At 38.1% G+C, this 25,863-nt stretch overlaps 1 protein-coding gene across 2 annotated transcripts in view; it reads left to right on the top strand.

Moving 5' to 3' along the window:
* The window catches only part of sema3bl (sema domain, immunoglobulin domain (Ig), short basic domain, secreted, (semaphorin) 3bl), a 59,921-nt gene extending 45,364 nt beyond the window's left edge, over nucleotides 1–14,557 (top strand). The window contains exons 11-16 of one of the 2 annotated variants that reach the window (XM_063463400.1): nucleotides 3,705–3,936; nucleotides 4,073–4,164; nucleotides 4,445–4,486; nucleotides 4,599–4,824; nucleotides 7,016–7,146; nucleotides 8,556–14,557. In XM_063463400.1, coding sequence (XP_063319470.1) covers nucleotides 3,705–3,936; nucleotides 4,073–4,164; nucleotides 4,445–4,486; nucleotides 4,599–4,824; nucleotides 7,016–7,146; nucleotides 8,556–9,068 — 1,236 coding nt within the window. In that variant the 3' untranslated portion in view covers nucleotides 9,069–14,557. The remainder of the gene's footprint in view (nucleotides 1–3,704; nucleotides 3,937–4,072; nucleotides 4,165–4,444; nucleotides 4,487–4,598; nucleotides 4,825–7,015; nucleotides 7,147–8,555) is intronic. The other variant, XM_063463402.1, reaches the window with a different exon arrangement.
* The last annotated feature ends 11,306 nt before the right edge of the window (nucleotides 14,558–25,863 follow it).

The following is a 25,863-nucleotide window of genomic DNA, read 5'->3' on the forward strand; positions in this document are numbered from 1 at the left end:
AAATCATAGTATTTTACCTCATCCGGGTCAGTTGGGTCAAATATTTCTCTGCCTCCTCAGATGACGTCCCATCTTTGCCAATAGAGTTCAAACTGCCCCACTAAAAAGTTCAGTTGTGATACATCTTCAACTCTGAGATCAAACCTTAAAATTTTTCCCGTTGCTGACTTCTCGTGAGAATTGGATGAATCCAGCATTTCCATTTCTTCTCTCTTTTGTTAGAAACATCAACCAACCGGAACCAAAAAATGTAGAATTTAGTGTCGTGTTTTTTGGGACACGCTTGGAGTGTAAAGGCCTTACAAAAACTAGTAATAGTAAAACTTGACTGTTGGTTAACTGACTTAACTGATGCTATTTCCTCATAACATTTGCAAATTAATTCCCCTACAGTAGCTGAAACATATCAGAATGTGGTTTGACACTAAAAAAAACAGACTGCAATGGTGTACATATATAAGAACAGTTGCTCAGCTCCTGTGTGTACTGAAACCGAGGGGAAAGAGGAGCTATCACAACATTAAGGATGGGGTGTAGAAAGTTTCCATGTCAGTAAACTAAACTACTGTATACGGCGGTGCAGCTGTGGTGACTGTACGCAGTGCAGACCCTTCTTCTGGTTAACATCCTGACACTCAGCAGAGCTCTGTCAAGTTCTCCCAGCCACATCACTGTAACTCAGTGTTGTTATACACACAAACACATGTGTAGGCAGCATCATTACCATAGTGAATGGGAGGGTATGGGGGCAGGAGGAAAATGAATTATGTGAGAACAGAGCAGACACCTCTGTGGTTTCTCCGCACTGGCTCTTTGATTAACAGGAATGTCTTGGCCTTAATCTGCAAGTAAGAGAAGGAAAAAGGAAATAGAGAAGGAGAAAGAAAATGGTGATGGCTCAGGGCAGACCGGAGGAGGCACAGATGGTGGGAAGAGTGAGGTTGCTTTTTTCCCTGGCTTGATATTTGGCTGCAGTTAAAGATTTTACCCTCTCCTCTTAAACTCAGTTACAATAACCTACATTGTTCTTTTTCACTTGCACCGACAGAACACTAAAGTCCTTTTTATTTCCATGGATTTTTCATTGAAACAGATTTAAGCCTCATCCTACCCATCATGGTCTCTTAAGTCACCTGTCAAAACATAAAAGAATGGAAAATGGAAGTTAATTTCAGATTTAGTTGATTTATCTGCTCAAGATATTTATCTTGGATTGAGATGTTCCTGTGTTTAAACTTTACCAGAATTGTTTCCAGCAGACCAAATGACGGGGGGATCTTTTTTATTACAGTTTTACTAAAGCTGTAGAGGTAATCCTACCAAGGCACAGATATGGAATTTGATAGATTTGTTAACCTTATGTTTTACGAAATTGTTTTTTTTTTTTTTTGCCATCTTTACTGAAATTTTCATCACGAAAGCCTCAGATTTGATCTTGAACTTTATCTTAATTCTTGATCTTTATAGAACAGTGAAGTCAGATGGGATGAACCATACTTTTTGGCATTAAAGTTATATTTGTAATGCTTTAAATCAGCCCATATCTGCCCACTAATAGTATAAATTAATAGGTGCCTGTCAAACATACATCATTTCCTTCTCATTATTTATTGTTGAGCTTTAAATGGAGACATAAGGCAGTTCAGCTGCTGCAGCAAAGTTTAGATAGGTCGAGTATTAACTTGGGAACTTTTTCAGTTTAGGTTTTACTTGAAGTGCAAACAGATGAGTGGAGACACATTAGTGAAGTTTCCTCTGCTGCACAAGCATTTAATGTTCAACGTGTAAGCTGAGCAGGTCAAAAACAGATGCATTTTAAGTACACTTATTTCTGTTCAGAAACCATGTTCAGGGTTAAGTGTGAGGTCAATTTTACTGTATACAAATGTCACCAGTTGATTTTGCTCCATGTTTTATCTGAAATTGTGCTTGGAAGGTAAGCTAGGACAATTTACAACAATGTCATGCATTCATATTTAAAACTGTATGATAAACATTTGAAGTTTGTGAGTTATCATTATTCTCTTTGAAGGATTTAGCTTATACATTCCACATCTTCTGGAATAAATTATAACCAGTGTGATTTGGAAAGCATACTCAGAAAAATTATGCATCGATAGTTTGTGCATATTTGAGGGTAACCTCCCTGCACAGCTCAAATCCCCCCTCTGAAACTGGATCTATGCCATTCCAGAGCTATTGTGTGGATCAGTTACTGTTGTGATAAGCAGTAGTAATTATATTCCCTCCATATGGAAGTGCAGTCTGGAAAGACAATTACACGCAATACAATATAACAATACCATACCTTCCATTATAATGTGATCAAATACGAAACTGGACTCTCATGAATCCGTTATGTTTAAGTTCATTAATCTCTATTTAATTTCTCTCCATTTCTCAACCTCAATTTAAGATTTTTTGGCAAAACCGTTACTACTGCAACCTTTTTTGTTCTTTAAATTTCAAACTTGTCTTCAGCATAGAGAAGCCAAACTTCAAATAATCAGAGAATCTGATAGTCTATAGTCTTTATTCTGTAACGTAAAAAGCATTGGGGATACTGGTATCTCTACTCGTTTGTGTCATAATACCTCCAATTACCCTGAAACAAATGAAACTCAACTCAACCAGAAATAAAAACTCAACTGAATTGAGCAATCTGAACTGATGAAAAAAATGGTTGCAGCACTTGCACTTCAATAAAGTAACACTATTGAAACAAGCCACTAAGTACTCTTTTGTTGTCTTTGGTGACCATTTGTATATTAAATCCAGACTGCAGTCTTGTGAACCTCTTTTCTTTATCTTGAAAGTAAAGACCTCTGTAAAAAAGAGGTCAAGTTGTACTTGAACTTAATAAGAGCCACAGCAGGTTGCATCATCCTTTAACTGTGACAGGAACGCCATCAAAGCTTAAGAGAAAACTAAACGAACTGACAGACTGAAGAAGGTAAATCAGCTTTGGAAGCGCAGAAAAAGCCGTTGCTGTTCCGTGGTTTTGGCCACCAGCAGAGATAGCGGGGTCAAGTATTTGATGAGTGACATTTTCTCACCCATAAATCTAATGTAAAAGAGTTGCAATGAAGATTAATGAAACTGTCAGTGTGTGTCACAAAACCTTAAGCTGCTTCATGGAGAACTGCAGATCTAAATCAAATAAACAAACCCAGAGACCATATAGGTCATATAAGTGCTTTCATTTGGACTGTTTTCAGCACTATTAATTTTTTACAGAATCTCCTAGCACATTCATTTTCTCTCTGTTACACTGACACAAATGACTGGATTTTTTTTCTTTGTTTTTTGGCAAACAAACTGCTACCACGCACATAAAGCTACAACAGTGGTTCTGAACTTTCATCCAAAGTTTTCAGGCACAATAAAACTCTTAATGAGGTCTTTCTGAGAAGTTTTCTACACGATAATTAGCCCACAGTTCTTACCGAAAGCACACCCCCTGTATACAAGAAAATGCTGGGAATTTAGAGTCAACGTGGAAAAGGCGAGAATTTAGATTTCTTCCTTCTGCCGTTATTCTGTTTGCCTGTCCATGTCTCCTTCCACTTTCTTCACTTCAAATGGACCATCAGTTAGCCAAACAACAATTTTCTCTATGGACTGAATTTCAGCTATCGTCATTCATTTTTCTCTCTTTTCCTTTGTTTCTCTATGTCTTTCTTATCTCCCTCATACCTCTCCAGTGCCCCAGTAAAATCATCAACCAACCTGGCAGGGAGTTTGGCAGCACAAAGGACTTCCCCGATTCAGTCCTGCAGTTTGCTCGCAGCCACCCGTTGATGTGGCGGCCGGTGTATCCAGCCCTTCGTCGCCCTGTGCTTGTAAAGGCCAACATTCCTTATAAGCTGAAACAAATAGTGGTGGATCGTGTTGAGGCAGAGGACGGGCAGTATGATGTCATGTTTATTGGCACAGGTAGGTGCATTTTTATTCCATAACTTTTAGGCATTCAGGTCCAGCCATCAGCCATCCAAGCACAGACACTGAATTATTGGAGCAGACAACACTATGCCTGTTCTGTAGCCCTTTAATTTTTCTGCTTCTCTTTCAGATATTGGTACAGTGTTGAAGGTCATTGCACTAAACAATGGAAACAGTCTAGAGACAGAGGAAGTCACGCTAGAGGAGCTACAAGTCTTTAAAGTAAGGCTTATTCCATTGAGTAGGTTAAATATACACTCTGTGATAATGTACTGTAGGATTCATCCTTATTCCAGAAACGTGTTATCATTATAGGTAGCATCTCATTTACTTTATCTTTTAAGATTTATTTGCAGATGATAGCATGCAAGAATTGTGCAAAAAGCTGGTTCATAAATTGTAAAATTTATGATTCTGCTCTTCTATTTCAATTGCATCAGTTTTGACTCTTCTTTAAGCCTCTAAGTGCAACAACAGAAGTTAATTATTTTCAATATTGCAGGTGCCAACGCCAATTACATCACTGGATATATCTGTGAAAAGGGTGAGTTAATCCAACTGTAATTGCTACTTTCAGTGCCTGCTTCTGTCAGTTGACATGCGGTGTTGTCTACATGATGCCTTACTTCCTTTTTTCTCCTCATAATTTCAAACAGCAAGCCTTGTATGCAAGCTCTCCACTAGGTGTGGCGCAGGTGAAGCTCCATCGCTGTGAGACTTACGGGAAAGCCTGTGCTGAATGCTGTCTTGCCAGAGACCCTTACTGTGCATGGGATGGATCGTCCTGTACGCGATTCATTCCCAACAGCAAACGACGCTACCGCAGACAGGACATCAGACATGGAAACCCTGCACTGCAGTGTGTGGATCAGAATCTCAGTGGTAAGCTTGGCTGTAACTCTGCCCCTTGTTTTGTTTCTTCTTTGTTGATTATGTGGGACTGGCCACAGTGACTTCTTGAAGTAACCACTGTAAGGCTTTTCTCTGAAAGTCAAACAATTGAATCATCTGTCACATACCCCTTCATTGACTGGGCTTCACTGAATCAAGTAGTCTTTGTTTTTGTCATCTAGTGTGCATTACAATCACTGGATAAACAAAAGCTTACTAAATTGATATTTTCATATTCTAGTAGGGCTAGCTGTCATGATTAAAAAAGAAACCCACATGACATCATGGACTAGTGGTTAACCAATCCATCATGGGAGAGCTGAAACCTGAGACAGAGTGGTTTTTAAACTATGTTAGCTACAACCGCATCTTAACGAAGTGTAAGGTATGGCAATATTTCAGACTTTTGTAGGACAACCCAGAAAAACATTGAAGTTGCTGATCATTCCACATCAAAGTGCCAATCAGCTGAAAAATGCATGACCTCTTTTCACTGATTTTAAGAGATTTAGGAGTAGACAGGAAGGACACCAGTGAGATGTCAGTCTCCTGTATACTGCACATCTCTTTAGAAATCAAAGGCCAGCTTCTTTTAGTTTGAAAGAATGAATGAACGTGGTTGTGTCTGTCTGGGTCAGATTATGTTTGTGAGACTTCTTCCACAGGATGACAACCATAGCAATTACAGTAGGAGGTCATTAAAACAGTGATTGAAGACCGCAGCTCAACCAAAATGATTCTCGGTCCAATGAATTTGATCTCATTGCCTTTGAAATGGTTGCTTCACCATGTCAGTGACCAGTCAGTTGCCATCTTCAAAGCAACTTTGGTGTAGCAATAAAATGAAAAGCTATCAGAGTCAGTCATCAAGCTGTTTGCATTAGTTGAAATGGTCAAATTGTCAGTTACATGTACTCTGATTAAATCTTGTTACCCTGCACAGAAATCAACATTAACTAGTCACATTCAGAGTTCAATCAGGACCTGACAGATTTGAAACAAACATTTTATCTGTTTTCAAATAGAAACTCGGAAACTTTGCTTTTAACTTTATAAGAATATAACCAGATAACAACTAGCTGAATCAAGTCGCCTACTGCAAAACAGATGAGTGGAGTCAGGTGAGTCAGTCTGCACCACACTGATTGCAACTTGCTGGCAATCTGTCTGTGTTTATAAATTGGACTACAGTTATTTAAGAGCCCAGCCAGTCAAGACAGGTCCCACCAGGTAACCTGTACAACCAGTTTGTAAATTAAAGTGGTCATCTCAACTATTTGCATTTGTAGTCTCAGACTACATGAAAATACTATACTATCTCAGGGTAAGCTGTCCTATTTTTACTCATGTGACTGAGACATATTTGCCAAGTATATGAGACAAAGGTTTTACAATATGTTAGTGCATGCAGAAAACAACCTAGGAATCATTTAAAACTAGTTCGCATAGTGTAAGCTTTGGGATTTGTGAAGTAGAAATATCAGCTAACATACTGAGTTCTTGGCAGAAAATGGCTGAGTTGACACTGGAGATCAGGGTGAGAAAAATGTGAAGACAGACAAGAAAAAGGAATTACATCATCGAGAATTAGGATAGAAAGAGTGTGTATGTTTTCTTACCTAAGGGCACACAGTGTAAGGGAGTGCACAGATGAATGATGCCTCCCTAACACCCTCCTGGTGAACCAAGGTTTCTTTGTGCCCAAGTGTGAGGTTGTTTACATAAGTACTCAAGGGGCAGACGTCTTCAGATTCCATCTCTTCATTGTTTATGTGTAGTCACATGACAAACTCTTGACTAAGTCAGACAGAGTTTTATTTTATTCACTATATTGTCTGTTACTACACACCTAATATTCTTGTCTTCATATTTATCTTTATATTCATTCTGTTAATGCTGTACAGTAGAAAGTGTCCTTTAGGAGAATGTAACCTGGATATAGCTAGTGGTACTTCTCTTCAAAGGTCTGGGCTCACATTGTCAGATAATGGTGAAGAGCTCAGTCATTCAGGAGGGAATGAATGTAGAGTCACTGTCCACTGCCACAAAAGAAACCAGCTGAGATGAGTAGACCCAGGACAGACTGAAGGTGTTGGATGGATGGATGGATGGATGGATAAACAGATAGATGGATGGATTTCATTCTTTAATAAACTATTTGTCACTCTCTGTTTAAAAAAAGAAGACCTTGATGTAACAGAAGACAGAGTGGTCTTTGGTACTGAGAACAACAGCACCTTCCTAGAGTGTGTTCCTCGCTCCCCACAAGCAACTGTCACCTGGCTGGTCCAACGTGATGACCACAAGGAAGAGGTAAGATTCCCAGTGAACAACATTCAGGTTAGAATCAACAAAATAAAAGGCCTGTTGACGTCACTGCATCCAAAATAGGATGAAGGTGGGAAAGTTTTGGCAAACAGTCAAAGGATGGAATAAAACTTCTTGCAAAGAATGTTCTGAGTAATTGTCTTTAAAAGTTAGACTTGAGTGTGAGTTTGGCACGTGGTTGATACAGTTGACAACCATTTGGCATGTGGTTGAAATTAAGCAGCTGCATTTCAAAGCAAAATGCACAATCATTCTCCCTCTCTCTTCCATAAACAGTGAATTCTCGGCAAACCTTGACCATATGCCACTGAAAGTGTCACTCACTGTCTGCTGGTCACTGAGACTTAAATACAGTCTTTTTTTTTCTTTTTAAGTCAGAAAATTATGTTGCTCTGTGTGCCCAAACCCACAGTAATCATTCAACTGTTTGAGGTCATGCTCCTCCAAGCTAAACTGAGTGTCGTGGTCAGCCATGCAAGTATTAAAGCATTACCACCCTTCTCCATTTCCCTGCAAATAAACATCTGGCTGCCACTCTATCTGACAAGGCTGCCATGTTTTTGTTGGCATCAAAGGATGGTTGAAAGATAGGATCTGACGAGGGAGTTGGGAGGTAGATGGAGGAAAATGTAGAAATGAATAGGGTTGGCAGAGAGACTTTGGGTGGCAGTATGGAAAGATTAGAGAATGTGAGGAAAGAAAACGGAAGAAAAATAAAAAATAAAAACAGTGACTGATCCCATGATATATTTTTGATGTTGCAAACCAAGTTGAGAAAACAATACAAACAATCCTCCCTTTCTCTTTTCTCATAATGTGAAGTGAAGACTGAAAGCTTTCTTGTCCCAATTTCTTTGTACTGTGTTTACACATTGTTGGGCAGTCTTCAGTGTTTAGTTCTTTAAAGAACAATGCCTCTGTGGTATTTGCCCTGAGAAACATGTGCTATTTAAGGTCAAATCCTGGTCAGAACTAGAAATTTCTGCTCCTTTAGGGACAGAAATCCTAAAACTTTAACACAGAAATCAAGAATTAACCAACTAACATATCTATCCATCTATCCATCTATCCATCTATCCATCTATCTATCTATCTATCTATCGCAATAAATTAAAAAGATAAATGTTAGGTTAAGGGTCTGATTGCAGTTATATATAAAGTGCCAGTTAACTTTTTCATGCTTTTTTGATTAGCACATCTAGCTCTTTGCATTAGTCAGTGGAGATTTAACCAAATCTGTGAAAAGTTATTTCCATCACGTTGCATTATGACTTGACAAATTGAAGCTGAGTCATAAGGAAACTTCAAGTGAAAAGCAGTGATGGTTGAAGTGAGGTCATTAATATGTTGTTGTATCAAATATCAGACACATATTTTCTATCTGCCACACTTAGGTGAAGCTAGACGATCGTGTGATGTCCACGGATCAGGGTCTCCTGTTTCGTAACCTTTTCCACCAAGATGAAGGCATCTACATCTGCCGCTCTCGAGAGCACGGCTTCACGCAGACGTTGGCCCGCATCACTCTCGAAGTCCTCCAAGGGGAGACCGTGGATGAGCTCATGTCGCGTGGACATACAGGAAACTCTGACTCAATCAAAGACCGGTCTACAGGGACTTTCAGAGCCTGGATGCCTTGCAGCGCGTACAGCAGGGGAGGTTCATCAAGCCAAATCGGCCAATCGCGCATATGGTTCAAGGATATCATGCAGCTCATCGGGCCGTCGAATCTGCCGCACGTGGAGGAGTACTGCGAGAGGATGTGGTGCAATGACAAGCTAAGGAGGAAACACAAAAGCATGATAGAGAAGTACCGCCAAGCACAGGAGAGCGCCAGGAAGACTCGTAGCAAGAGCTCCGGTGAACGCAACAGGACGCCGCGGGATCTAAGGGCGTGGGAGGAGTGACAAAAAGAAGGCGAGGAGTGGAATATGAGAGCAAAAATGAAAGTGGGAAAAAAGACAAATGTTAGCTCAGGACAAGATAAATAGACAGGCATAAAGACCAGCCTAATAGTTTTTTGTAAAACCATGGTAGATCAAAGCAGCGTGTCTCTTTTGCTCATTTTAACAAAATGAATTTTAGTGTGTAAAGAAAATTAGTGTATAAAGAATCTGAAAAAAATGCTCAGAATATTTGACAGTCATGTTGGATGGAAGCACAACTTGAGCTGAAAAACTGCATGTGAAAGTGTATGGGAAGTTTGGGGTATTATGAGGTTAGTGCATAACCCGTGTGTTTCTGGCTGTCACCCGAACAAAGACCGAAGTGTTCACCTGTCTGGAAGGATGGCACAAAAAGAGACTCCAACTGAACTGAACAGGTTGTAGCTAATCCTGATGTTGACAGTAGTTTAAAAAAAAGAGATCAGAGACAATTTTTCAACTACACTCTGAGGATGCTTTTTAAAATCCCAGTCACTGAGGAGTTGTCTGCCTTCCCCACCTTTGTTCTTTCGTATTTCTAGTGTCACTTAAATGGCAGGAAGTGTTTTGATTTAATTAACTTCTGTGTTCACTGAGAAAACCTGCAAAACTTCTCATTCTCAGATTTAAGTGACATACACGTACCTGCGGGTTGATTTTAGTTACAGCTGGTTTCCTGCTTGGGATTTCTTGTATGTAATCGTTAATTTTCTTTTGCAAAGAGCACACACACACACACACCACATACACTTTTTTTTTTTTTTTGCAAAAATTTCATACGATGCAGTTCACTGGATTCATTTCCTTCTTGTTTTACATTTAATGACCTGTGTCTCTTACCTTGCTTGTTATTACATATTCATGTTTGACTTCAGCTCATAAATGACTTTGCAGTATATTTGCAGAAGGAAAGTGCAACTTGTAAACATGTTTAGGCAATTGCTGTATCTGATCTAAGTCTGTCTGGCTCCATTTGTGCCGAGTCTTACATTAATGGAAGTCTCACTCAAACGGCTAAATGCATAAGCTCAAACCAGAAGCTACCATAAGACGACTGTTGATGGTTCAGCAGATTAAAAGGCACATGGCTTTATTTTTATTCCACTGGGTTGAACTTTCCATTAAACAACATGGTGGTTTATTTTTCATGATTTTGGTTACATGCCATAACACCTCTTAGAAAGAACCCGCATGATACTTGTCTCTGATATTTACCTCTGTGAACTTTATGCGTCTCAGTGCAATAAGTGCTCTCACTAAAGCTCCTTTTTAGTCCTTTCCATCAAGCTAAAGTCACTGGCACATGTCAGCATCGTGTCTGAATGAGGACCCTGATTTATTTTGCCATACAAATAACAATTATTTTAATAACCTCTTAATTTATGCATTTATTGTGTCTGTACAAAATGACTCAGCATTATGCTTTCAATTTGTCTGTGTGACAATCTCATAAACATCTTCAAATAGCTTCTTTTTTTCTTTTCAAGTGCTGGTTAAAAGGAGCTATTCAAGTCAAAATTACATAACTTGACCTCTCTGTGGGGGATCCTGCCTCACTCTTAAGCCACCCACTAAACTAATTTTCCCACAGTTTCTCTGTGTGCTGAAGCTCTCCGATGATAATGGAGGGAACGATAGAAAGGGGTCAAGTGTATTGGCTGGCTCCTCTTGTTTTCTGCAGTGTAAACACTAGTTTTAAGAGAAGCTTTGTTGTTAAAATATGATTTATGATTGCTGAGACTCGAAAAGAATTTCTAAATTGGAGGGTGGAAAAGAGAATGTAAGGTTGACATCATGGAACAGAGCACATATCTCAAGACAGAAGGGATTGACACTGAACAAACATACTAGTCTGGAAAGAAGTGAATTTCACACTCACGTTTATCCTCCCTGTGTTGGTGTAGCAGTAATGACGAGATCTCAATCTCCCTCCATCTGCCCCAGGTCCTCCTAAGGCTTCACTTTGCTTTTGGTTTCTAACTGTTAAGTGTTGTCTGAAAAACTACAAATACTCAATAAGGTGAAATATAAGCATTCTATATTTGGGTAAAACACATAGTTTCTGTTAGGATTATCAAAGTATTGCGATTCTGATTCTGATAAAATATTCATGAACAAAATGTAAAAATCCATCATAACAAGACAAAATCTGTTTGTTGAACTTGGGTGAGACATGAGTGTTGGGATGACTTCTCTGTTAACACCAGCCTCATATTTATTCAGACTATTATCCAGAGACACCAGTGGCCAGTGATCTCTTCCACATAAACACTGTTTTTGGAGATTTGCTTAAAAATAAGAGATGGTTTTCATTTCCATTTTCCTGATAAAATGCTTTAAAAGAAGTGAAGTTCAGGAAAGACAAAAACTAAATAACAGAATAGCTATGAAGCTGCACGTGGATAGAAATAAGATCTTAGGAGCATCTGAAGACACAGAGATCTGGTAAAAAACTGTATAAGAAGACCAGGTAATTAAGTATGCTTAGCAAAAGGCAATTCTTCATAAACACAGGGAGTGTGTGCTATACGTATAACGACAACAATGCACTTATTCTTATAGTCCTTCCAGTATTTACAGTTAAATGGGAAGCTCTGTGGTCTGTGTCGATGGCTTTTCAAAACAGAAAAGAAATGACAGTGACAAAAGCAGAAAAAAGAGTCAGGGTGTTGTTAAGTAAAGAGGTACTATAAGCATCTTATGAAGGCTGTATTTGGAATTCCTAAAGATCCTAACCCATAATATTATTTTTTTAAATATATCATTCTATAATATTTCTAAAATGTGATCCCCCCGAACTCCAACCCCAGTTTTGCAGCAAATGATCATTTTTAATCCATCGAAGTTTATTTTCTTAGTTTGAGAGTATGAGAAAGCCGATTAAATGACACCTATTACTTGTGTTTTCTCTATAAACTCTTCTTCTACTGCACTGTTAATCTTAAAGAAAATGACGATAACAGGATGGAAGAGGGTTTTTTTCTCAAAGCTTCCTATTTTAGTGTGAACGTTTTTCCTTTTCTTGTGGTCTTTTGTTTGAGCTTCTGCTTATCTAAGTAAGGCATGAATTACTACCACTGCGACATTTTAAAAATCTTTAAGGTGTAGTTGATTTGTAATCGTGATTGTAAACATAGTAAAATTGTATAAACATGCAAATTTCCATCTAACTGTCAGAGGAGAGGAAATTGCCAAAAATAAATGCTAAAACTTGCTGTTACTTAACTTATATATTGAAATTTAACAAGTATGGACTCCATATTTACAGACAAATGTGCCGTGACTGACTAAATGCAGTTATTTGTGCATGGTTCATAAACAATGTAAATCCATTCAGTGCTTTTCAGATTTGCACAAAGTGTGTTTTGTTATTGCATGTGATATTTCTATTTTTATCTTCTTAGGATGATGTTCTTATGATGTTCACTTTCTATAGCTATCCCATGCTCTCGAGATCATTTCATTTTCATGTAAAGTTGTTTTTTAATGATTATATAAAACAACTGATGGATTGGTCATTTGATGGGGATTCAATCACCCGTTAATATCATGATACTTGTGTTTTAAGACACCTTTTTGACAGTCTTCATTCTGACATGCAAATAGATGTAAGTGCAAAACTTTTCATCCCATTCTATTTGATGTATAACACCATGACTTATATAAATTGAAATGGGCTATAACTAATGCTATTAATCACACCAGCAGAAACAATCTGTCAAAATGAACCTTTCTGAGGCAGGAGGCTTGTTTCAGTGTTTACACCCTCTGGCAAAAAATTATGGCATCATTGCATGTGGAGGATCTTCATTCAACTCCTTTACCTTGTAGCAAATAAACAAACTGTGTCACAAAACTGTTTTTAATAGTGGAACATGAAAGATACCTCAAGCACATTAAATAATTGTAAGTAATATATTTGGTTTTTTCAAAATCAAGTAGAGGAAGAGAAGCTGTTGCACCCGGCTGATTGAAAGGAGGCAAGCCCCCAACAAGAGAGCTGTCAGTTAAATCAAACTCATTGCCAGAAGAATCCAACACTAAGTGTGGCTAAAGATGTTTGTTCCCAGTCAACCGTGTCTATAACCTGGAGTAAGTACAACCAAAATGGGAAAGTTCTAGGAGGAAACATGCGGGTAGACAGGAGATGTCAAAGTGTCGGGATAGAAAATCAAAGCAGTATGCCCTGAAAGTGGAAAATGTTCAAAGCTGTTAACAAATGGGCCGTAACAGGATTCCATGTTTGTGACAGAATTATAAAAATGAAATGTGATCTACATACAGAAAACCAAAAAGAAAACCAGCACTAACATCTAAGCAGAAACAAAGTTACAGTGAGCTAAAAAGAGAAAGAAAAGAAGCAATCTTGGGACTATGGATGATTGGATGAAAGTGACCCCAGTGATAAATCACAAAGTCAGCCTACTGGGCAAGAAAAAGGTACCCTGATGCTGTTCCAATGACACATATATGAAGATGACTGCTTGATGAAAACAAGCAAACTTTACCAGATAAAAGGCCCGGGGAAGTTGGCAATCATTACTTCAGCAGTAAATGCAGAAGTGTAGACTCAGATTTTAGGACCCTTCTCATCGGAAAGCAGGTTTGGTGATGATAATAAAGTCATTTATCAGGTTGACAGTACCTCTTGCAAGAGCCTTAAGAAGTTATAGAGCCTTAAAACCTTGAATCAGAAAAGGCCCATTACCTCAGTGCTATGGACACAAAAAAAGGGTTAAGATATCAATCTGACTGAAAATTTATGGTAAAAAACTGAGCTCAGCTGTTATTTGAAAAAGTTGGAATTAACCAGATGGAGAGTATTGCTTTTCATTAGTGAGCTCCATGCCTCAAACCTTTTGGGGCGTCATAAAAGCCTGACGAGGTACTAAATTGAGATGATTTCCTCAACAGTGATTCCATTTTTTTCCCTCCACGTGATCTTGAACAGAAATGTCATGTATTAAAATAGTTGAAATTAATTTGTTTGAGGTATGATTCATGAAGCCAGAATGTTCAGCTAATGAATAAAATAGTTCTGTGTCATATCTGTGATTTATTATTGTGCCGTGATACCATAGTTTTGCCGGGAGCTGTAGCTGCTCCTCCTGAATTTGACAGAAGTCTGCACATGCTCTAAACTCCACAGTTAAGGTGCATTAAGAAACAAAATGCAAAATGTGGTTTATCAGTTATACAATAGAAAAGCCTGTAGTTCAGTAGTTGCAGTCCAGCTAGCACATAATCATTTTAAACCTGAAAGGTTCTTGCTTTTAACCGTGAGGATTCTTCAGCTAAAAATACTTTGCTTTGTGAAGTTTCCCATTATTATGTGGTTTAAAAAAGTGTGCTGGTTTTAGACTCTGGCAGAAAGAGTCTTATTTAAATGTATATTTAAATACTATTTAAATGTCTTTCTATCCTGCATGCTATGAACTTGTATGCTATTTAACACAATTAAACGTTTTTAACATCAGGTGATCCATGACTGGCTGCTTTACTTTAACTTTATTCACAGACTGCAGTGAACATACTTTGACTTTGGTTGACTTTGTAGTGTTGTGGGAGGACTAGACTAATGGCACCAGTGACATAAATGTAGACAAATAGCAATGGCCTAAATCGAATCACTCATCTAGACTGCAACATTTACTGTACTGAAACCAAGACATACTCTATTTCATACTCAGCAACAAGCACCGTGCGGCACACTGGCGATGAAGCACTAAATGTCACAGTACAGGACACTGACTCTATTTTAAAATTGTTAAGACTTAAAGACCTAAAGCTAAAAGAGGTTTTCATACTATAACAAATATGTCAGTGCAATAGTATCTGCTCTTCACATGCTTATGAGTGTGCGTTTGTGTGTGTGTGTGCACTCTCTCTTCATAATAGCAGGAAAACATATGTAGGTCATTGGAGACTTAGAGACCAAGTGTCTGCCTATTTTACTGCCCGGTTACTGGTTCTGGCCATGCGTGTGATTGGAGGGTAATTGGGCTGTAACATCTCTGGAAATGTGGGGTAACAATGGCTGCTTGTCGCTTCAGCAAACAGACCATCTCATAAAAATCAAACCTGCAACTGAACCCACTAAACGACTTCACACCCTGTTAATTACTACAACCACAGAGCAAACAAGCCTGAGTGAACGTGCAGATGAGAAATTCTAGCGTGCACACAGCTCGCTATAAAACTTCAAAATACCAGTTCTGACGTCAGTCAACGTGTAAAAGAGAGTAAAGCGGCCTCGGTAGTTGAAGTAAATTTACTGATGTGCAGAAATCAACAAAGGAAAACCAACAGGAGCCTCAGGAGGTTCGTGTCTGTGGAATCCAAAATGTTCAAATTCTGGACACATCTCATTAACATGTAAAAGTCTTACAGCCTAGCTTTATGCTTTGGTTTCCAGTGATTTAATGAGAGATTTCATTTGGTTGTGCAGAGATTTACCTCCAGGCTATGGGCACATCAAGCAGAAATCTCTGAGGTTGAAAAGTTAAGTTAACTTTGTCAGGAAGGTACATTTTGTTTTGAGTCTGGCATTACGTTTAATGTCACAGCGACTTATGGAAAACTAGCATGGGGGAATATTAACTGGCAGATTAAAACGATTTTATCCAAATATGGTGATGTCCTGTTTTGAAAATAATAAAGTTGAACTGAAATAACAAGCTCAAGGGTTCAAAATGAGAGCCCACAAAACCAATGGATGCCATGACACTGGCCACATCCATCATATACTTATATATACTTTATATCACTGATAGACATAAACATGGTCAGCTATTACTGAAAAAGGAGATATAAATTTTCTAATGATCAAATTCACCTTGGCTGTTTAACCTCTATTATTGACTATATATTGATTATTGTGCAAGTGTAATGAACACAATAGACTTCCCAGTCTTAAACATATAAAACAAGTCTAAGCAAAGGCTAAAGCTAAGGATATTTCCAATATATGTTTATTATATTTTACTTTATTTTACTGCTTTAGTCTGTCTTTTTTATATCAGTTAACTAAATTGTTGTTTTACACTTTAGTTTAATTTTTGTTAACTAAAATAACCATGATCCATAACAGCATTATTGATGCTGCTGCACTGCCACCGCCAGCCCTATCTCTCTACGTTGAGTTATGACCTACATTTGCTTCCTGTTATGACTATAGCTCAGAGGGAGCTGCTGCTGTCTCCTGTAATAACAATTAAATTCAAGTGCTAAAATGGTAAAATAATATTTATATTCTTTTGTCTGTGACATGTTCAGGTGTATCCTAGACATTTAAATCATAACAAAATCTGTCCTGTTATATAATGCTGCAGATTTCAATGTGCCTCCCAACAGATGTTTAAATATAATGGCTATACTGGGCAAAAAAAAGTGAAAATCCTGCAGAATTAACCTAGAAAAGATAAACTTTTACTTCAGACTTTTATTATTACATCCTTATTTTACTTCCCCTTATATCAGAGAACAACTCTCTCAAGGTGCTAGGCTTTTTACAATCCCTGAAACCAGCGGTGTTGGTGTCGTTATTCAAAATAAGTTATGTTTTACACATTAGTCATTACTATTCATAAAGTAATCCAGTATCTTATTGAAATACCCAATGAAAAAAGTAATTTGTCACATTAGCTTGTCTGTAAAATGATCTGAAGCACAATTTTTGATGATTACCATGTAACAAAAGAAACCTTATACTACAGTCCCACAAATCATTATCCTAATGAGGAGACACGCAGATCTTTCTTTTAGTTTTTATGCATGAACACAAAGCTGACAACACAAAGCAAACATTAAAAACCAACCCAAAGAGCCGTCAAACTAATCGCCACAGTGATTTTACTTTAGCACTATGAACAGGGAGAACTGGAGGCTGCTCACCACTGCTCTTGTTACCTGCTGATCAGGCTCTGGCTCCCTGCTTGGGTTCAGTTTCGCTTAGCTTTATCATCGTTCTTGGTTCTTTGCTAGCTTATTGGTAGCATGCTGTCTGTCCTTGCAAAGAGCTGAAGCATAACGTGATTGTTTATGTCCCGGATACCATTTGCATTATTTGCATTTTACTATCACACCACACTCATGTCCTATTGTCCAGTAAAAAAAAAAAAAGTAAAAGAAAGAAACTACTTGCAGCAGCCAGTGGTACCTTTCAGCCTCCTAAAAGATGTGTACATATGTACGAATACATATGTGTGCATATCAGTTTCAAAATCTTAGCATTCACAAGATTTTCTGAAATCTTGAAGTCTGACCCCTGACCTTGAGGTTGAGGCCACTGAGATTTGAAATATTCTGAGATTTTTAGTACATAGCAATTTTGCAGAAACGGATGGACAGTGTAGAACTAGATATGGGTCTTTTTAGCTTCAATGCAACTTTGCATTTCTACAATATTTTGTAAAAGAAAACTTTATTTTAATTTGAAAATAGATGCATCAACAACTATATACATAATTAATTCCCCTGTCACTCCTGCGGGTGGTCTTTATCCTTCAAGCTCAGGTCCTCTACCACAGACCTGGGAGCTTGAGGGTCCTGCGCAGTATCTCTGCTGTTCCTAGGACTGTGCTCTTCTGGACAGAGATCTCGGATGTTGTTCTCGGGATCTACTGGAGCCACTCGCCTAGCTTGGGAGTCACTGCACCAAGTGCTCCAATCACTACTGGGACCACTGTTACCTTTACCCTCCACATCTTCTTGAGCTCTTCTCCTAGCCCTCAGTACTTATATTCTTTCAGGTCTTTCAGATCTTACAATAAGTTATTTGAACTTTTTAAAATTTTCTTTGTGTATACACTGCATACTAATACTAAAGCTTTTTCTCTCTCAGAGAAAATAACCATTACATGCACTGGTATCAACAGTCTTGACAAACATATTAACATGTTTATGAGGAATGAAGTGAACTTTAACGACCAGGGCTCAGACAGTTTCCCATATTCACAGACAATTAACTATTGAAAATGGTGTTTTTGATCATGTTGTATTCGTTTCCTCTATTCACAGTTCCTGTAACCATAAAATTTATAATGTGAATCTGAATGATAACACTTTGTTATAAATTACACTCCATAAAAATCCATCAGATGATTTAAAGCTGTCTGATTGAAGCCACAAGGATTGTCTGAGTTTCCATGCCTTCATCATCTCAGACTGCATTGTTTCACTTAGATGGATTAAAGCATTTTTTCTGGCTCGCAGTTGAATTTTCTGGAAGCACGAATCTACACGGATCAGCTTGGCCACCATTACAGATTTGATTCACATATGCATACGTATAATGTTTCATTTGAAACTGTAGTGCACAGCCCTCTTATGCCTGACTAAACTGTGACCATATGGAAAAACACTTGGCCTGTTAAAGTTAAATTTTGGGTATGTTTATATACTTATCTTTATCACAATATCTCTCATTTTATAGGTTTAATGATACTAAATTAGCTGATCAGGGATATATTTAATAGCTATAATGGATCACACTGGAAGGACTTTAATTATCTTAATAATAACATGCCCACTGCTGAGCAGTTAATGCAATGCATCACTTTTTACCAGTAAAAAGCATAAAAAGGAAAAGAGAGACAAATATAATAGAACAATATTTGACACCACTGTGGTTAAATTCATATAATCAAGAGCAATCATTTATTCCAGTGAAAATGTTGCTGCTGAAGGCTGGCGGTTCCCGGGACAATAAACATGTTTTAAAAGTGGTAAACGTTGGAAAGGAAATACAGCACACGACTGCTGTTTTATGCTTTGGCTGCATGTCTAGAAAAGGTATATATTATCTCGGTAATAGATGAACCTTCATGTTTCTGCCACTGCTGTTTCCTTTTGCTAAGACCCAAAATATGTTGCGATACTGTCTCTGCTACTTTCCCAGGATGGATTTAGCCACAGTCCGATATTGAGGTGTCATTTGCATTCAAATAGGTTGGGCTAAGCAGCTTTATAGCCTCTGATTTAACTTTACCACAGCACCTCAACAACAACTTTATAGCTCAGTTTTCCCACATCACCATGTTGGCCTCTGTAGGTCCACATTTTTGTCTGGAGGACTACAAACAAGTGTCCACTTGTTGAGCTTATTTTGCCCTGTTTCAGGAGCAGTCTAAACTCACTGATTATAACGTTTTAGGCTGTCTTTTTAATTCTGTGTGCTGGAAAGTGTCACCCGGACTGACTGCAGAGCATGACCTGCCCAATACTGCCATCATTTCTATAACATCATATTTAATGATATATTAAACAATTTAATTTCATTTTAATTTTTGGCTTTATTGTGATTTTGTTCTGCCTCGAATCCACGCTTTGCTTCCAAGTTTAGCAAGCTGTTTACAAAAAAATGATTTTGAAAAGATCAGTACACATTTACTATGGTGCCTGTATTATTTCAGATTATCTGCATCCCTGCTGTCCTATCCTTCTTTCATAACAGCAGCATGTTTCACATGTGGGCAGATTCACTACCGTTGAGCTTTCCAGTATTTGTCTTTGGAGAGCCATATTTTACTGACTTACTTATTTCATTATTATGTTCTGCATTTTGTGCAAAACATACCTTTGCAGTAAGGATATAATACAATATCTTCAAACAGAGCTATCTGCATTAGATGTATTGGCTCTCACTAGAAAATGTATGCTGATTGCACTTTGCTAAAAGCAGATGAGAAGCTTTTGTGAGCTTTAGATTAGGCTGGTAGTGATTACATTCTGAGAGGAAATCATAAAGAGACACAGGTGTGTGTGTGTGTGTGTGTGTGTGTGTGTGTGTGTGTGTGTGTGTGTGTGTGTGTGTGTGTGTGTGTGTGTGTGTGTGTGTGTGTGTGTGTGTGTATGAAGTACTGGCATGCTCAAGCAATCTACAGGGAGCTGGCTATAGATGTAGAGGCTCCATTTTGACTGATGAAGATTAATCCACAGAGACGGGGCCGGCTGTGCTGGATAGATGGTGAGGTGATATTTCATTTTGGAACATTCTGGTTTCTGTAGAACTTTCCTCTAAAGTAAAATATCACCCATCAGCAGCAAAACCAGGCTGCCCTGGGGACTTGACATCAGCAACACTTTAAAAAAACAAGTCTAAACATCCACATGTATTTGTAGTACGCTGAAGTGGATGACATCTGTCTTCATTCTAAATCATTTTTTCCTGTTACTACCATGGCAGTTATTGTGAAATGGGGAGCTTTCAGTCATATGTGTCAATTTAAAAGGATGTTTCTAATATTTTTTCTGACTCGTTTTTTGAACATTTTGATAAAATCCCATTTTTAGAACCGCGACTTTTCATTTTCTTTTTTCTTTTTGTAAGGGAAGCTCTTAACAGACTACGTTTTTACAGATCAACTTAAGCAGCTATGAAAACAGAACAAAGCCAAATGAATTTTTGGAATGTCAGGATCTCTCCCAGCATGCATACATGACTGCTATTTTTTCTTAACTGCAAAAACCAGTGGACTGTGGATATGCACATATCATCCTAATTATATCAAAGCAACAACTTTGGACTAGCAGGAAAGAAATAGTACACAAAGGAAACGGAGGAGGAAAACATAATAGTATGTGTGTGGGGGTATGTGTGGATGGGGTTGGGGTACACTTGATAGTAAATTTTTGAAAGGAAAGTGATGATCAAGGGCAAACAAGGGAAATGAAATAATTGGCCAAGGGAAGAAGGAAGACTCATGAGAAATGAAGCAGAGCTTGAGCATCAGTCTTTTATGTTTGGTCTCAGTCATCCCGAAGGAAGGAAATAAAAGACATTCAAAATAAAACATTATTTTGTGTCAGAGCCTTTAGCAGAATGGGAATGGGACTCTGTATACAACAGAACCATTACTCATTAATGTCATTATCCCACGGTGTTACAGGAAACGCAGTCCCTGGACGCACTTAAACACTGTGGCCCACTTTCAGCTGGACTATATATTACTTATCTTTCAGTACACAGTCCAGGTTCATTTATCTCTCACTGACCCTCCTTGATGTTTCACATAACCAAAGAACGTCCTTAGGCTTGCATACTTCATAAAACCACAAAAGAAGTCACTGATGCAACTTGAAAGGATGCTTAATTAAAATAGTGTAGAAATCTTTTTCTTTAATCCGCGCGGACTTAAGTTTCATTTGAAAAAGAACAGAGCTCTGAAAAAAATTCTCCAGACACATAATCCGTTCGCTGAGAAGAAAGATATTGCAAGTTGTCTTTCCTTTTTAAGATTTAAGATGACAAGATTTGATTGCAGCTTCAAAGTTAATAAGACAAATAATAGGTTTGTTGCAGGGTCACCAAAAATGTATCCAATAAAACAAGGAGGAAAGGAACATCTGGCTGAAAAACACAGAGTTTTTTCTGTTTAATGATTAATGTAGTTCAAGTTGTTAACTCAATCCCAAGCAACATTTTTTTTAATGTTTCCCCCCATATTTAGAACTAATATCAAGTTTAACTTCCATTATGTGGATTAGTCTGTCATCACTTGCTTAAAAATATTAAACTTCCACTTGCAAGTAAGTAAGTAAAATCAGTGTTTATTGGATTTCATGGGAATTAAACTTCCATTAAATGCACCTCCCTAACTGAAAACCTTTCCCATGAGCATGTGCTCCAGTTTAATTACTCAAATCTTTCCTAATTTAAAAAAAGGTTGTGTTTGGTGTAAAAAATAAATAAATCAGATTTTACTGTCTTGAAGATAAACTAGTACTGTTAAATTCAATCCCAGCAGTTTCTTTTGTCTTATGTTAGTGAACTTGGAGAGAAGCGCAGGGAAGCAAGGATTTTTTTGAATCATTTTGTTGGTGTCTTCGATGAGTGACAGGAAACCCACGACAAACCTCTTGACTTTAAGACTATCCCCGATATGGAGACGCCTGGATTCATTCTGCTGCTGGAATCAAGTTGATCATAATTTGCTGTGACACATTTATTTGATGTTGAATTTGACTTCTTCTGTAAATCTCACTGAGACCAACATCTCTTTTGAAAGAGATCAATGAAATATGAAAAACATCATATTAGATGCTGTTTCCACCCACTTTCTTAGTCACACTTTATGAACAGTCTACATGTCTGTAAATTGTGAGAATATCTTAGTTCCTGGAAGCACAGATGGATTATAAAGGCTTAATGACTTCTGAAGAGCACAAATAAGGCAAGTGAATTTAACTAACAACTTCAACTTATTAATAAACAAAATAAAACATCCATTCAAATCTGGTCACTAGGCAGGAGGAATAGATTAATGGATTAGTGGTTCGGTAACAGGTGAAAGTCTAATACTTCAATAGTAAAGCATAAGACTTTATATTAACAGTTGCTGCTGTAGATATGCTGTCTGGGTCAGTGTCAAAGGCGAGGAGAGGGAGGATGGCTGTAAACGTTATTTTCCATTTTTCTGAGTCTGGTGGGTGTAAACGTTGTCCTGATTGTGGTGATAGACTTGAAGTAATGGACCTGGGTAAGATGAGTAAGGAAGCACAGATTTACTACTGCACCATTTCAGTTTATCTGCTTGTATTTAAAGAAATTATGAGAGACAGAGCAATTTGCTTCACCTCTGTGGTGGTGAGGCGCTAACTTGGCTGCATCTGGGGTGTAGTGACACTGTGGCCCGTTCCTGCTCCGCGCTGCTTTCATGTCTGGACGTGCAGACTTAAAGCAAAACAGATTATTAATAGTCCAGAATCCAGAATATTCACCCACCCCTTGCATACCTGATCCTGAACATGATTTATAGCGCATCAGAGTTTATGAGTCATCACTGAGGTTAGCACTTCATTTGCACTGTTTACCAAGCAGATGACAGGGTTTTTGTATCATCACTGTATAACGCAGCCTGTCATCAAGAGATATACATGATGATGTTTGGGCTTTTTAATTTCCTGATATTAGCAAGATTTTTTTTTTGTTTTTGACCCTTGAACAGATGTTTGCTGCACGGATAAAAAGAACATGTGTTTTCATGTGGGTTGGCAAGGAGAGTCATCTGTTAGGCATTGGAAACTGATTGGATGGGAGACAAAGTAATAGTGTAGTTACACAAAACACATCTCAGAGAAGAAAAAACACCTGGTTATTTAAAGTGGAAGTAAACAGTACAACAACACACATGTTCATGCCAAATGTTTGAAAAAATCTGGAAACTCCAGTGAATAACAGACATACCACTGGTTGTTTACCGTCACACACACTTTCAGTCTACTTCCTGGTCCTTTTCCTGTTTGGGATCAGTGCTGCATTTGGATTTTGTCCTTTCCAGATTGTCCTTATTATGCCAAAGGTAATGAACAGTCTCAGAGCACTGGGCAGTTGTGTGTGTTTGATTGCTACAACAGCTGTACCTGGTAACAGAGCAGACACGGTGATGAAGAGAAGAAGAAAAAAAAACCCATTATTTTCCCACCCTCTCGCATATAATTCAGTACGCAATTCACTGCTGTAATGTTTTCATCAAAACATATTGGATAATTATCTAAATAAGGATTCATATAGTGATTTAATAAGCTTATCCCCGTGTTTTCCTCTTGTCCCTTGTTTTTCCTCTTTCAAAAGCCTTACAGTCCATGCAGCTGCAATTTTAAGATGTGTTTTCTTTTAAATTTCAGTCAAGTTCAGCTGTGTGTTCAACTGCCACGTGCGTTGTGTATGTAAGTGTAATCCATTATCCATGTTTATATATGTGCGTCTGTCAAGGGAAGTGTCTTGTATAGAACGCAGTGGTCATTCAGCTGCTTCCTTCCTGTATGGACAGTCACACCTTGATCAACAGGAAATGTTGCTTCCTATAAGTACTTGTAGAGATATTTGTCATCCAGAGATTCGTGTCCAGCTTTGTGTTATGTGTCAGTGCATGCTAGTTGTTGACTTATTGCTATTTTTATGTTATATGGTTTTCTGGAACATATCATTCCATATTTTGATACATACACTAATACACTGTCCGCTTACTGTTTCTGTTCTGTGATGTGTTATTGTCAAGCTTTGTTTCAAAGAATATTTTGATTGTCTTCTTTTTTTCCCTCCTTTTTACTCTTGTACTACCTTTTAGTGACCTTGGTAGCTTATTTCAGCTACAACCTGTAAATGACTGAAAGTTGCTTTTCTTTTCTTGTGCGTGTGTGTGTGTGTGTGTGTGTGTGTGTGTTTTACTGATTCCTTAACATCTTCTCTTATTGTGAGGCCTGATGAGTGAACAGCTATAAAATCTGGTACACGTTTTCAAGTTCTTTCATTATCATGAGCAGAACTTCCTCTAGCACCACCTTCAGTTCAAAACTGTAATTGATCCAACACTTTGGTCTACGATCAACAACCCGTTCTCACTCCCAAATCGTAACATTTTACGCTATGTGACAAATCGTCAACATATTACGTTTTCGGGCACCCAAGGCGTTCCTACGTCACGACATCGGAAAACTGCGGACACATGAGAACCGTTTGGACTCAATCTACACATCTTCGCTTTTTCCCTTAAAATCGCTTTAGAAAACACTATTTCACCTCATTAAAGTGCTGGTTAAGGTTAGGAATAAGGTTATGGTTAGGTTTAGCGATAAGGTTAGGTTTAGGCTTAGGTATACGGTTATGGTTAGGTTTAGGCATAAGGTTATGGTTAGGTTTAGGGATAAGGTTAGGTTTAGGCGTAGGGATACGGTTATGGTTAAGGTTAGGAATAAGGTTATGGTTAGGCATAAGGTTATGGTTAAGGTTAGGCATAAGGTTATGGTTAGGCTTAGTGATAAGGTTAAGTTTAGGGCTGCAGTACAGGGCTGGAAACCGCCGCGTACCATAACAACGTGGAAGGTCACCTTTCGCGTTCCTCAGGAACGCCGCAGGACGTGACAAAACGTCGGGATGTTACGCCTCGGGAGTGAGAACGGGCTCCGATCAAACACCTGGAATGTAATAGATTTACACAAACATCATTTCAGTCAGAATCAATGTAGTCAGAATAAGTTTTGTTTTGTCCATATGCAGTGGAGCATCAGCAGGACGCTAGCACAGAACATAGCAAGCATCAGTGAAAAGAGATTTGACACCTAGTTTGGAATGGAAATGAGGGTTTTCCTATCTTAGAGTAACATTGGGATGAAAGAATCCCGCATCCAAGAGAGGCTGACTATGGAGATATCATTTTTAATTTGGTTTCCCTCTATCTAGATATGGACCTCTTTAACATCTATAACCAAGTAGTCTTCTTAATTATAGAGGTTTTTTCTTTGGAAAATATATAGTTGTGTGTCATTTTGGAAAGTACCGGCAAACCACCTATTTCACCAGTAAGGCACGCGGTATGAACTTTCACTTAACCCCCATTTTCCCTTTATAAAGTAAATAGTTGGTCAAATGAGGTGTGTTTCAGGGACACAGCTAACCCTTCACTGGCATAGATGATTAAATAAACTGATTTTGCTCATGGCATATTTGATTTTGGCAGGATATATGCATGAGTCCATATACTTTTTTAACAGAGCTTAGAAATAGCCTGATTTTTATAGTCTGCTCTCAACTTACACACAATACATGCTGCAAACACTAAGTAACACACTCCCAGTATTAGATTACATTTGTGTTTTTGGAGTACAGTATTCTTCAAAATGAAAAGACATGCTCTGACTGGTTCTTGGTCAAAACATGATGTATAATTATGTCCAAGCAGAGTAGCCCGTACTTTTGGCCAACTGTCAGCATTTCAGGTCAAACAAGCATTTGGAAGCATTTTCTGTAATCTTAATCTTAATAAAATCAATCTTAATA

This window comes from Pelmatolapia mariae, linkage group LG20 (assembly GCF_036321145.2).
Source record: "Pelmatolapia mariae isolate MD_Pm_ZW linkage group LG20, Pm_UMD_F_2, whole genome shotgun sequence".
In the NCBI taxonomy this organism is placed as follows: Eukaryota; Metazoa; Chordata; class Actinopteri; order Cichliformes; family Cichlidae; genus Pelmatolapia; species Pelmatolapia mariae.